This window comes from Pyrgilauda ruficollis, unplaced genomic scaffold (genome assembly GCF_017590135.1).
Source record: "Pyrgilauda ruficollis isolate IOZ18807 unplaced genomic scaffold, ASM1759013v1 scaffold4, whole genome shotgun sequence".
NCBI lineage: Eukaryota > Metazoa > Chordata > Aves > Passeriformes > Passeridae > Pyrgilauda > Pyrgilauda ruficollis.
Genome location: NW_024525489.1, coordinates 21,430,169 through 21,444,693, shown reverse-complemented (window position 1 = coordinate 21,444,693; position 14,525 = coordinate 21,430,169). Strand labels below are relative to the sequence as shown.

General features: G+C 45.4%; 1 protein-coding gene across 1 annotated transcript in view; it reads right to left on the bottom strand.

Annotated features, from left to right (window-relative positions):
* The window catches only part of SPRED2 (sprouty related EVH1 domain containing 2), a 59,721-nt gene extending 45,202 nt beyond the window's left edge, over positions 1–14,519 (bottom strand). Inside the window, exon 1 of the mRNA XM_041477191.1 lies at positions 14,362–14,519. Within this exon, the coding sequence (XP_041333125.1) occupies positions 14,362–14,408 (47 nt within the window). The 5' untranslated portion in view covers positions 14,409–14,519. The remainder of the gene's footprint in view (positions 1–14,361) is intronic.
* Positions 14,520–14,525: the final 6 nt, after the last annotated feature.

The window sequence follows — 14,525 nt, the reverse complement described above, 5'->3', positions numbered from 1 at the left end:
CATTAATCAATCAGTGTTTGAGGTCCATCAGTACTTGGCATGCCAATGACATGAGAAATAAAATCACAACAGCAACAAAAAGAATAATAAAATTCAAGCAGCTTCAAGAATCTTCATGGCACTTACAGACTCTGGACTCTCCTGCCAACCAAGGTAGCGATGGGGAAGGCTGAGCTCTGGTGCCAGGGACCCCAGATACCCATCATGCCTATAATGACCAGCTGTTGCCAGTATGGAGGATGGTACAGACACTATTTCAAAAACGCCACTCCTGGATAGCGCTTGGGACTTCCTCTGCCAAGCATGTGGCATTGCAAGCTCCAGGAGGCTCCTCACTTGCTTTCCTGAAATGCTGCTGTGGAATGGGCACAGAGGGCTTTGATGAGCCCAGAGGTGCTCACACTGTCTCCAAACAGCTGGTTTTATTAACTTTAACCTGCATCCATGGGCTGCTGAAGGTGCTACATCCCATTTAGATTTGCAGGGATAAAATTAAGCTTTTCCTTTGATAGGGAGTGATTTTTGCACGGTGCCACAATGCTTGTTCAGGCAAGCTTTCTATTCACCTGGGGCAAGCATACTCTTCAAGCTTAATTAGATCATATCCCTGGCTAAAAAAACTTAATAGTTAATTGAAACTTCATGCCAACCTATGGTCTGCTCTGCATGTCTCTCATGCCTCGTGTAATAGAAGTCCAAGGGTGGGAGAGCAGCGTGGGGTGGGGAGAATGTTTAATTTTAGCCAAAAGGAAGAACGGAGTAAGCACACTACCTAGCTAAAGAAACAAATAAAAAAATAAAAATCCACTCTGCCACAATCTCGCTCCATGATGTGAACTGACTAGTACATGCATGTGACCCATAAAGCAGAGGAGTGCTTGATGTCAAAAAGTGTTCACAAAACTGGAGATACAACTATGGACAACACAAGCCAAGAGTGCTGTGCTATGCAACACGGGGGTACAGCCTGCACAAGCCTTGGAGACGCCAGCTAGGCACTCTCGAAAAAACTAAGGCTTATCCTGCAGAGGGGAAGTTAGCACATACAGAAAAAAGTATCTTTTTTAAGCACAGAAGAGTTTAGTATATTTAACATTTTAATTAGCTCATGAATGACAAAACCACAGTGCTGCAAAATAAGTTCCTGTATTTAAAATGTTCCAAAATAAAATTAATATACAGGGACTGGATTTCAGCCTTTTAGGTGTTTCTTTCTCCCATATTTAAGATCTAGTTTTCAGATTAAGTTACATATAAGATAACAAGAACATATACAAGCTGTAAACAAGCACAAACCTTTCAACCTTTCTTTATTCAATTAACTGAAGAAACTCATTCATGTTCTCTGTGACACAGTATCTTCCTACAAGCCACACTTTGCCCTCCCTGCAGTCATGTTTCTTCCTGGGATTCAAAGATTTCCCTTTGGTGTCAAGGGAGTTTCTAAATTCCCTTTATGAATTATACAGCAAGAGATACCTGAAACAGGTGCTCAGCCAAGGACAATCCCATTGAAGCCATCCAAGGAAAGCCCTCCTTGGTTTTCTGCCATCTCAGTAACTGAGGGAGCTCTAAGGACAGCTCTGGCAATTTACAGGTATGACTGCCCTGGACCTTATATAATACATCTTTGAGAAAAAGATTACAAGCTTTCTAAGTTTTCTGCTGTCCAGAATTTGAAGCAAAACATCAAATCAGCAAAACATCCCAAAGGGGTTACTTCTTTCATTGATCAACACTTATCATTTTCAAGTGTCTTGAAACGCATGACATAACAGGAAAATTTACCTATGGATTAAAAAAAACCAAATTCAACAAGCTGTTCTGCACTTTTTGTCCTTGCTTCACGAGATCTTGAGGAGAGATTCAAGCGCCAGACAGTTCTGTCCCAACCCAACACCAGTTCTGTAAAACACAGCATGGTTTCCCTTCCCTGTTTGCTTTGCACTGTGGACTTCCACGCCCCACGTCCCTGCTCCGCAACCACCGCCATCCGTCATGCTTCAGCTGCCTCTCCCTGGCTATTTACTTAGGGCTGGGTACGGCCAGGAATTCCTCTGTGTAACAAAATGTACAAATGTGCTTTTATGTGGGGCATTTCGGTGCTGTAGAGTGCTCTCAAGGAGTTTCCCCTTTCTGTCCTGAGGAGCTGGCTTTACTCAGAAGTTCAGGGAGCAGCAGAAGTTTCTTGCTGACGAAAGTCACGTGTGGAAGCAGAGGAAAGGGGCTCAACATTTATTCCATCCACCTAAGGAAATGAGAGCTTAAAAGAGTGCAGAATCCAGAAAATAAGATATGATAAGGCTTAACAGGTAAGGAAACAGCCGGGTGCTCTGTATCTGGTAAGGAATGCACCCCTCAACAATAAGCCAAGGAAGACTTACTGTCTAACAGTGGAAGACACCATCTGCAGACACAAAGAAGGTTCACTTCTGGTCTAAGAAAAATAGTCACTACCTCCTTGTGCCCTCTCTAGCAAAGGATGACCCAACTAGCCCAAATTCACATCATGGCAGTTAATAAAACCATGAGCTGAAATTATTCAGTATAGAAAAATTTGTATTTTTTCTGCTGACCCACCACAAATTAAGATAAATTTCTCTGCCATTCCATTCTTGCCTCCTCTCCCCACTGCTCTCATTATACACAGGGATGTTTACTTCAATATCCATTGTAAAATAAATCTAGTGCTAACTACACTCAGAAGTAACATCAGTAGCTACCTACCAAGTATTTTTAATGCATGCTAAGATTTGGAGAGCCACTTTCATATAAAGATGAGAGAGGATGTGAAGGATCTGCCTTTGATGTTCAGTTCTCAACTGAAGGAGAGTTAATATTGACCATTTCAAGAGACAACCTCTTCCAAATGCAGGCATGTTCTCTGCAACCAGCAGCAGCAGCTTTCAGCTAGCTCACTGGAGCCCATTATTGAGCTCTTTACAGCATAATTCACAACAAATAGCTTATCTTATATATTGTGTCTAACTATGCCAGACAAATGGTAGGAGACAACAGATCCAGATGCCTCTCGCAAAGTAGCTGGGTTTTCCAACCCTGGCTTACAGGGCAGGGGTTTCCTTATACTGGACAAAGGCAGCACCTGGCTGCTTTAAACACCCACATCGTGAATAGCCAGGGCTCACACCTTGTGACCCAAGGTGAATGATGATCTGAAGAATGTCCAACCAGGGATGCTCATTTTCAGTCCCACCTCTGCCATTCGTACTCCAAGGACTGAAATTAGAGCAATTATTTCCTTCTTAAAATATGCAGAAGCAAGCACTATTTGCAGATGACTATGTTCAGCAGGGTACTAGACTCACAAACCTGTTAAATGGTCTTGTGATAAATTAATTCTCCCCTTCCTGCAGCAGATAGCAAGCAAAAGAGGGAAACAGTCTAATAATATTTAATTGCTTTTTTTTCCTTTATATGAATTTTTTACAAAAGGTATGCCTTTAAAATCTCAACACTTAAGTGCTGGAAAAAATGATGTATTTTCTCCTCTGCATCACCTTACCCCAAATCAACACAGAAACCTTAGTTACACTCACAATCCAAATAGAATGGATTAGCAGAATCACTCTGTGATTTTATTGCTTCAATCACTGCAGAATGTGGAGTGCATTTGGCCAACAGAGGCAAACCCAAAAGCAGCAAAGCGCTCTCCTGCTCACTGCTTTTCCCCTTTGGTTTTGTTCAAGTCAGCGCTGAGAAAGCAAATTAAGCTTCCACTCTCAGCTCCTATAATGGCACGAGATATGCAGCACTGAGTCCAGAAGTTTATATATTTTCTCTTTAAAACATGAATGGGAAAGTGTACACAAACACTCTTCTTTCCCCATCCCTTCCTTCCCATAAGAAGGCTGTTTATTTTTTATTTGACCTTATGAAAGGTTGGGGAAGCTATTCCACCAATACTCTGATAAAGGTTGCCCACGCTTCCTTAGGGATATAGCCAAGGGAAGGAGGAAAGAAAAAAAAAACACCACCCAAACACCCCCACCAGCAACAAAGCTGCTACATGTATTATTTAATGACTTTTGTATAGAACACCAAATTTTATCCACTAATTAATCCAGTCTACAGCTCACCCAGAGCTTTTCTGAACTAGAAAACACAGAGGACACGGATGTACAAGCACTAAGCACTGCAGAACTTCAGTGCTCCACAGCCAAACCAAGATAAAACTGCTTCAGATGGGGGTTTTTTGTGTTTCAATTTATGGATCTCCAGGACTACCATTTCTAAAATAGCCCATGTGGCTACTAACTCTAGGGAACAATTGTTTTTGCTCATGGGGATTTGGAATGAAGAGGGGCTTTTCTGCATGCACTGGAAATTTATTTCAGGACTCTTGCTTAAAGGCACACATGCAGAACCAAACCAAATGAATGGTCGGTGGCAGACTTTGTTAAGCTGTAATTTTTTTCATTCATAGGCTGTGATTTTAAAGGGCTCCTCAACTGCTCACTGGGGGAGGATCAGCACAGCTGAAGTCACTGGCACACCAACCACCATCTCCACATCCAAAAACTGGGAGACCCTGGCTAGATCCTGGCCTCTGGGCACACAGTTATTCCTAGGACATAATAAAAAGCCTGGGAGAGAGGCAAGACTTTTAATGTGCAAGCAGAGGAGAGAAGCTGGGTAAAAACATCACAGTAAGGGAGGCACACATATTTTAACATCATCCAGCCCAGCATCATGCAAGATGGCCACGGCAATCCCAGGATGAACTCTTTTGGAGTTCAATCCAAGGCATCAAAATAAGCCTATTTCTGTCTCCCCTTCATCTGCTGTCTGCTAAGCATTTCTACACATACCACATTTCTATAATCATAACTTTGAGGTGGGAGAAGATCACCCTCCTCTATGCACTCATCAAGCCAAACAGATAAAATCCCTCATCTTCCTCCTGACTCTGCCTATCCACACAACTCTGCATTTGTAAGGATATTAACCAAAAATGGTCACCTATCCAGAGAGACAAAGCTGGGAAGGTTTAGGACTTCTGGGTAAGGGCGAGGGAGACACAGACTTTAGTAACTGATAAAAGCACAAACAAACATGATGAACAGCTAAAAAAAGAAGAAAGGTTGATATTTATCATATAACTTGTTTTAGGAACTACTGTAAAAAGGCACATCACTGACCTGATAAGATCTTCCAAATCAGTGGAGTTTATGTATACATAGGCACAAGGGGAAAAGGTTTATTTGGACTTTAAGGTTCTTCCTGTAGGATGCAGTGTTTATAAAGGGTATTTCTAGAACTTCCTGACTGCATTTGTGAGATCGTGCTCTCTGTGTGCCTCCAGTTCCCTCTCCACACCAGCCTGCCCCTCTCCTATCAATATCCCTTTAATTTTTTCATTTTATTTATTGTTTTTAACCAATCTGGTTAACTCTGCATTTCACTTCCTTCAAATAACAAGCAGCGGCTCATCTCCAGCACTGTTTAGTAATTTTCCAGCCATTCAATACACTCATGAAGTATTACTCTAACAAAATGCCAAATACTTGCACAGAAAAGAAAGAAGGAAATTTTTCCCTTAAGCAGCTCTAATGGCTTAATTGTACTGCAGCCTTTTATTCTTGCTTTTAAACACAGAAAACAAGCTCTGCACTCTCTTTTTCTTCTAGTTCAACTAAACACCAAGTGCCTTTTTAAAAACACAAGGTCATTCAAGCAATGCAAGTATGAGAATTACTATTTTATAAAACTCTGTACCACTTCCTAACCCTTTTTATCTTTACAGCCACCAAACTGCATACATACAGTAACAACATGTAAAGCAACGACAGGCTGCAACCAGTTTAACACCTGCCATGCCAGGTTTCAGTCAAGGATGAATCACACTGGCAGCATTATAAATCTCTAGTGATAAAGTTTTTGCTGCAATTTCACCAGTATTTAAAATAAAAAAGCCCACCACTGAAGTATCAGTGCCTTTTCCATAATTTATAAACACAGATACTTTAAATACATGGAGCATAACAAACTCCTGAAATACAGAGATTGACACTGAAGTCTAACAGAGGTGTCTGCACCCTGGCCCTCCACTGCCACCAAAGCAAGCAGGGCTTTTAATACAACTTCAAAAATGAAAATAAAAACTTTAAAAAGAAATCAGCGCTAAGGAATCAGACAACTTGGTTTTTAGGAAATGTGATCATGTAAGGTGGCTGCATTGTTGAAATTGTGGAGAAAATTGGAGAAAGCAGGTCTAGATCTGGCCCCCACCTTCAGCAACATGCTCTTCCATGCAGCTCTTTCACAGCCAATCTGCTAGCAGAGGAGGGTGAATTTCTCAGCTCATCAACATCATCAAGACCCACCGCATGGGGTACCTAAAGCAAAATCAGGCATTCATCACCCCACTGAACAAGTGGACTTCTGACCTCAAACTCTCACCCACAGTACAGACAAACGATGGAGTGGTGCAAAGATCCAAGCACCACAGGAATCACACAAATAAATGAAACAAAAGTAAGTAATTGAACAAAAACTAAGCTACACATCTGTAAACCTCCAAACATGCTTTAAATTAACCCAGGTAATATTTTCATATCTCTACACAGTTTTTGAGAACGAGACAATTTGTAAATAATTACAACTCCAGAATCAGATCCCCACAGCAGTACTGACTGTACTCGCCAGTTCTACTGATGCCTTTCAGCAGCTCTTTTATGGCACCCCTTGGATCACTGGAAAACAAAAGAAATAGCTCTCCAGTACTAGAACCTGGATACTTTTCCCCTTCACAGCCCTCCAGGTTTTACAAAGATGGATGTGGTGATGGGCTGCCCAGAATGCCGACTGCTACCAAGGCATGATCCCAGCTACTCACCCGCCCCCCACCTTGTTCTGTCCCAACTTGAGGCAAAGCACACGCTTCCCTCTGCGCTGCAACTTGAATCATTAGTTAGCAACCTTCTCTCAGCTCCAGGGCATACCTTTCCACTTGTAAAACCAGGTGAACAGCCAGCATGCCTTCCAAGCACTTGGAAGCCCAGGTGGGAGTGTTTGGACATGTCAGCGAAGAAATGCAGCGAGTGGAGGTAAACTGAGTTCTCTGCTTTTAGTGAGGGGGGTCAACATGGTGAGTATTTTTTTGGCAGCATCCACCTTGAAACAGGGACCTGCTCAAGGTGCTGTGGATTAGGATTCATTACAGAAAAAGAAGTGCTGCCAATATTTAAAGGGAGAAAGCCAGACAGAAAGGAAACTCTTCTTTCACCTCATGTATGTCCCCCATAAAAATGCTTTCCACCACTAGTATGGGAATTAATAAATAAATAAAAAGCATAAATGGTCTAGAGATTCAAACAAAAAAGCTAAATTACAAAGGTGTGCTTTAGCTCAGATACTAATTGCTTCTAGTGGCATCAACTAACTCTAAACATGGACTTAATTCCTGTAAAACCACATCATTTAAGAAATGTCTTTCTGCAGGTGAGGGGAGGACCAGCAAGGAGCTGGTAGGTGAACTGTGGTGCTGCAACAGGCTCCAGTGTTTAGGGAAGAAGCTTTGTGATTTCCCACAGTGTTTTGAAACTCTGACTGCTGTACAAATGCCTTCAGTGTGTTTCAAGTACTGCAATGGAAACTAATCGTGCTCTCAACTACTCAGACGGGCAAGCAGTGTTCTACATTTTAATGTACAGGAGGGAAGCAGCCACTTCTAGCTAGCAAGAAAAGAAGTAATGGGACTATCCAAACCGGATGTATGTATAATGCAGTTAAAAAAACCAACAACCTAAGTGTTTCCAGACCTCCTTGGGACTTGAGTGCATGTGCAGAACATGCTCCTGTCCTTGCATGGCAGCACAGGTCCCTACAAGCCGGAAGATGTGTTTCCCATACACAGGATCAAAAGACGCTATCAGGTTTTACAGCACATCTCCCAGCACGGGTCTGGCAAAGAGCAGCAGCAGAGGTGGAGCAGTGACCAGCTCAACCCTCCTATTAAAAAGGATGGGGAAGTGGTTACTCTCAACAAGAGACAAACACTTCTGTTCCTAGGGAGAGATGTACACAGGTAAGGACTCCTGATGTTACTTGTGAAAGCCCGTTTAGCCTTCAAATAGTTCACTGAAGAGACTAATTCTGGCTTGGATTTTTCCTCATTTCTGTAGTACCCAGGACAAAAAGCTCTAGCTAGCAAGGAAAAAAGCTTCATCACCACTGCAGTCTTCAGATCATGGAATGCTTTTGTCCTTGCCAGACATTGCTGTCAAAGTCTGCACTTTGGGCAACTCTGCAATCCCACTTTTGGAAACACCACAGACTGGGAAATCAACTTCTATCATTAGGAAGTCCCTTAAACCCTCCTTCCCATGCCTGCCAGTAAGAAGCTTCCTTCCTAGCTGGAACAGCCATCAGCAGTACTCAGCTGATAGACTCAAGATCTCTCTGATTACACGTAGGAGTTGGGAACAAAGGGGAGAGGGGGTGACGGGGACACAACAAGTCCCCAAAACATAGTCCCTGAAGCGGAAGTTGCAAGCAAAGACAGTCAAACAATAAAGTTATTCAAAGAGCATAAGAACAAGCAGGCTAGAGACAAAAACAGTACTTTGGGTTAAAACTCGCTTTAGACCTACTGCAACAGGTAGAACCTGCTGGCAGAAAGGTCTCCAACAGCCCTGAAAGCAGGTTTTATAATAGTGCTTTTGATAAAACACCTTACTTTAAGGTGAAGTATCTGTTTCTGCTGCATGGGGTAGACAGTGTTTTACTCCACTGGGTGCATGTTATAAGGATGACCTTCCCCTGATGCGAGGAGTAAATACTGCCATGAGGGTTTGCCTGCAGCATGAGTCGTAGAAGTCCTGCTTCCAGACAAGAGTGTCACATAAAGGAATAGAAATAAAATCGCTAAGAAGCAAAACAATACCCTCGAGAGTGTGGAGAAAAGGAAATGGAGACAGAAAATGAGAAGGAGTGAAGACATCCTCCTGGACTTTGAGATGATGTCCACCTGCCCCCACAACACTTGTCTGACATCGAGCTGGAGCAGAAAAAAGAGGTTTGGGAACATTTGCAGGTACCAAGACGGATGGTGATAAACCTCCTGGAACTGTTGTGCTGGTGGGCAGAAGTGCAGTAGTAGTGCATTGCTTTGCTGTTCTTGCTGCATCAGCAGGGCTTGCCCCTCATCCCAGCTCCATCCTGCAGCCCCATGGCCTCTACTGATCCAGCAGTGGTTTTCCCGGCCTTGCAAGGAACCAAATCCTGAGAAACCACATGGGCAAACCCAGCCTTTGCTCCCAAGAGCTGATGCAAAACCCAAGGTGAGGGTCAGACGCAGAGAGAAGGTGGCCAGCACAGCCCAGATGCATTTCTCTGCAGCTTGAGAGGGTCAGGTTTACAGCACTGAGCAAGCACCAGAAAAATAAATGATTAAAGGAAATTTGACAAGGAAAGGGGGTGGATGTGGGTAGAGAAACAGGAAGGAAGGAAAACTCAGAAGATCTTGGCAGAAAACCAATAGGTAAGAAAAGAAACAAAAAAAAAACCCAAAACAAAACAAAACAAAAAAAAAAACAAAAAAAAAAATCATTATAAACCATCAGCTGTGTTTACCCATGGCCAAAGTGGAAAGAAATGGCCAGTGCAAGCAAGATGCTGGGAGATGCTGCCCTGCTCTGCTTGCTGCCAGGCTTGGAGCAGACCTCTCTTTCCAGTGCTGGGATTCATGTGACAGCAGCTTGCTTTTGGTAGTCTACAGAAATGGGGACCTGCTGCAGTTCCTATCTCCTGTCAATCAACTCCACAGTCTATCTGTGCCTTTTTTAGTCAACTGACCTTTTCTATTTTACTTCTTTTTTAAATTCAACACTGCTTTAGAAGCCTAAGTCCTACAAAAATCAAATGCTCCACTTAGCAAACAGGGCATATATCAAAAACACAGTCTCCAGAGCTGCACTTTTAGTTTCACTGATCTCTGTGCCCTCTCCACCCCTGCACAGCTCTTCCAAGAAAGATCACCTTGTGCTGTTACAAAGGGGAAAAAAAAAGGAAAAACAAAAAAGCCACATTTTTCAATGAATTTGTTGTAGGGAGCAGCTCCTATGTCCATTCTGCTGGAGGGAAAGAAACTGAATTTATCGATTCCTCAAGTATGCCAGACTGTGTAAGAAAGAAAAATGAGGGATTGAAACCAATAGTCAAGTTGTGTCTCATTCCTGAGCTCCTATTTTCCAGCCTGGTTCCAAAGAAGGAGGACAACTACCATCATCTCCCTGCAATTTGGTGGCCGACAGGAAACAATTTTGTGGTTTAAATCCAGCTAACAGCAAACCAAGCCCATGTTAAGAGCGAGCCTTGCCACACAACGCACTTTTGTTTGCAGCCTCAGGATTTAATTAAACAGGTAGATAAAACCTACCTTTTAACCCACGCTCCAGGGTGTGCCTCAGTGAGATAAAAAAACAGGCTGCAAAAACAGGTCAAAGATGATTCCAGTGCTGGTGCAGCATCTGCGGTGCACTCCAACACCATCCCACCGCACTCCTCAAGGAGGGGAGCTGCACCAAAAAGCCTCATTTTCTGGCCCAAAGGCAGGTTGGTTTGGTTTCTCCTTTTCAGTGCTGCATCTGGGTTATCCATGGGCTGCTTGGGGCCACAGCAGGGTCTGATGTGCTGAGAAATTAAAAATCCAGCTCCCTTCCTCTTGTGGCAACCCTCTTCCCTTCCAGTTCTCTGACCCAACAGCCTCTCCATACATCTTCCACCTACAACTTCTTTTCAAGGCATTTCCAAAACAGAAGTAGAAATATTAGAAAGGACAAATCCCTTCATTTTTTCCCTCCTCTTCTTCATCTGACAGATCTATTATTCCCTTATAAACAACAACTTCTCCCAGAGACTGAACAAAGCAGCTACTTACATGTCACATTTCAAACAGGCATGTTTTCAGGCCAAGAAATAAACAGTTATATTTTGGCAATCCTTCATTTCCTGTCCTATTTGCAAGCGATAATGTCATAACACACAGTGTGTCCCATGCCTTCCTCCCTGGCTGAAACTTGCAGCAAAATAATTTAGCTGAATGAGCTGCCTTTAATACCTACGGAAAAATCATCAGAATGGAGCATAAATGTAGTGAAACTGATGTGGGGGGGAAATAATTTTTTTAGCACAAAGGGCAAACTGCAATACTGATGGATTCAGTATTCAAAGCAAACATTGCTGGTGTCTGCTCAGATGTGGAGGGAAATGAGATTTTCGGATGGGCAAAAGAACCAGCAAGAACAAGTTAAGTCTAATTTTCTTTCCTGAGACTGGAAAAACACATCGGTGTGATCTCACACCACACTGTGCTGTCCCGGACACCACCACAACAACCCTGCACATATGCCACTTAACCCAGCTTGTTAAAAATCTCCGGGGGACCAGTCCCACTTGCAAACACTTGGCAGGAGCGCTCCCAGCTCGCTGGAATAGATCAGGCGTGTGCTGGAGCGGCAGGGACACTCCCGGGACACAGCCCGGCCAGGACATCGCGGCTCCATCCCAAGCAGCGCAAGGCTGCGGACCAACACTTCCTCGTTCTCTGACCTTTTCCATTTAATTACTTCCTGTGACTTTCTTGGAACCATGCATCGGAACGAGCAGGCGGCAGCCTCCGGGCATAACCGAATCACTGTAAGGGCTCAGCTCCATTCTCCTCCTCGCAGGCGGAAAAGCCACGGGCAGCCCATCCAGGATGGCTTCGCAGAGGGTCGCCCACAGCCGCCCATCTGCTGGGTGCGGCGCTGCCCGAAATCCCCCCAGCGCCGCAGCCTCTGATTTATGACCTGGCATCCCATTCTGCCCCCAGCCTGCAACGTGCGAGGCAGCACGGGCTGAGCCAGGGGCAAGGAGGGAAGCAGAAATAAAGGCTGAGATGCAGAAAGAGGCGCTCGCTAGGCAATGACAAACTGACCTCTAAGTATCGATCCGGAATGGTGCAGTTCTGAAGGGACCGATGAGTTTCCAGCATCCTAAGTCCTGCTTGTTTCCCTTCTCGCTTTTGTAAATTGCCTCAAAGCTCTAAGTGTAATTGAGCTGTTCTCAAGAAACTACTAAAAAAGAGAGGCAAAAAGAAGGGGGGGACACTCTTGTTATTTACTTGAAGAGGGTTATTTTAAAAGGCATCCTGACAGTGGTCCCTTTTTTGTAATCTGGCTGTTAACATTTGCTCACAGTGCACTCAGTGAAACAAGAATAGCTATGCAAATTAAAGCCAGATATCTAGGGCAAATAGCGCGCTATACTACCATTGTTCTGACAGCTTGAGAAAACTTATCAGGAGAGCCTGTCCTTATTTCTTTTAACACCATATATATTGGAGGAAAAAAAAAATCAAATCACTTCACCCACCACTGAAATGAAAAAACAACCCATGAGTCACCGACTTCAGCAACGCTATCAATCAATGCAAGGCTGGAAGCGAGGAGCTTACAGAGGAAACCATGGCTTACCTAAAACACCTCGCCGTGCCCTACAAAGCCAAGGCCTGCACTAAACCCTGACAGCCCAACCCCGGCCTCCAGGAGACCAACCTGGGATGTGCACTGAGGTAAGGACCACGAGGCATCACTGACCCCGAAAGTCAACACATCCAGACCCAAACAAAAAAGCTTTCAGTGGCCCAGGAATGGGTTGGGTACCAGCTCCCAACCTCCAAGGGACCAAAGCACACAGTGAAGCTGGCTTGACAGGTGACCCCAGGAGAGGTGGCATTATCCAAGAGCTCCCACACACATGAAAACCATTAGCTGAAGCCTCTGTAAGCATGGCAGTGCAGAAGCACATGGAAGAATTCACTCCCAAAACAAACTGCAGCCTACAGTCAGGGGAAAAAAATCCCCCACCTAACCATCAGAGCCAAGCGCTCGGTGTTTCACACCAGCATTCACCTCTGCACCAAGCCCTGCAGGAAAACACATTTGGAGCAGTATCTTGCCTCAAGATGAAGGTTGGTGAGCGCCAGATTTTTGTCCACTGAATCGGGTTAGGTTTGACCCCGTGTTCTCAAACCCAGAGACAGGGACCCACTTTTCTTCTTCTTGTCCAATTTACAAAATTTTTAAAAACCCCCAAACAAATCAAATGAAGATCCAGATTTTTTTACTGGAGATGAGTTGGCCACATTTTTCCAGCCTGTCAGGTCATGGCAATCTGCATGCAACTACCTCTTTTTTGGTTTTGTTTTTTGTTTGTTTTTTTTGCTTGTTTTGGCTTTTCTTTTTTTTTTTTTTTTTGTTGTTGCAAGAACCTTACCAACTTCAAAATAACCACGATTTTAGAAGCTACATATAAACACATATTTATAGTCTCTTCATTAAGAGCTGCCAAAATAACAATTCCTCTCAACACACACATCTGGGGCAGAAGCCATTTCCTTCACCACTCACATTTCTCCAGTAAATCACCCCAAAATATGTTTACCATGATGAAGGTGCAAGCGTGGCACATGCCACCGATTATGACTTTTTCGGACCTCAAAACTGAGCCAGAAAGTTGCACAATTTTGACGCTGCTTTATAAGCCCTGCAAGGAGTCGTTTTAAAGCACGGTACATCCTATGGCGCTTGGCACCAACCCAGTCCTGCACGCCAGTGAGTCATTCCTCTTGACTGTCAAAATCCCGAAGGAGATAGCCAGGAACAGCCCTTGGGCCAGCACGGCGTGAAAGAGCCCTTCCTGCCATTCCGCTGCAGTAGCTTTAGCTTTTATTTTGGGGAAGAAAGCATTAAAAAAGGCAATAAGGCACCGTCGGGCATTTTGAAAGCCTCGGTGCGGCCTCTCGGGGGGTTCATTATTTGTCATTAGGCTGTTTGCCTCTGGCAAAAAAAATGGGGGGGGGGGGGGGGGGGGGGGTGACGGTGAATGGGGAGGCCGCCGGTGACCGGGTTTATGAATGCGGCGTCATGTGACGGCGGCGGCGGCCGCCCTCCTATTCACAAAACGGCGGCGGCCGGGGCGGGGATCCGCGACGTCGTGTGTCGAGCCCCTCGGCCGGGGCGGGGAGCGGCGGCGGCGCGGGGCTGCGCCCCCTCCCTGCGGTGCCCCGGGGCCCCGCACCCCGGCGGGGCCGCGCCGCCCTCCCGGGGGTTTTTATGAATGAAAGGGCCGTATGCAAATGAGCGCGGCCCGGGGGGAGCGCGAAATGGCGGATGCGCGGGCGAGCGGCGCGCACACGAACGCGCGTGTCCGCGTCCCTCTGTCCGCCCGCGGCCGGTCCGTCTGTCCCTCAGTGCACGGGGTATGGGGATGAGCGACCCGCACCGGTTCCCGCCGGGGCAACAAAGACTGTCCCCTGTTCGTGCCCCCCACCCGCCCGCCGCCCCCGGCCCCGCTCACTCGTCAGGGTAGGCTTCCTCGGTCATCTTCTCCCCGTCTAGGCTCATCCCTCGCCGCGGGCGGCCGGGCTGCGCCTCCGCATCTTCCCGAGCTTCACATGGCGAGGGAGGCCGCGCCGCGGCGGGCCGGGGCTGGCGGCCGCGCCGGGCCCGACGGCGCGGGAG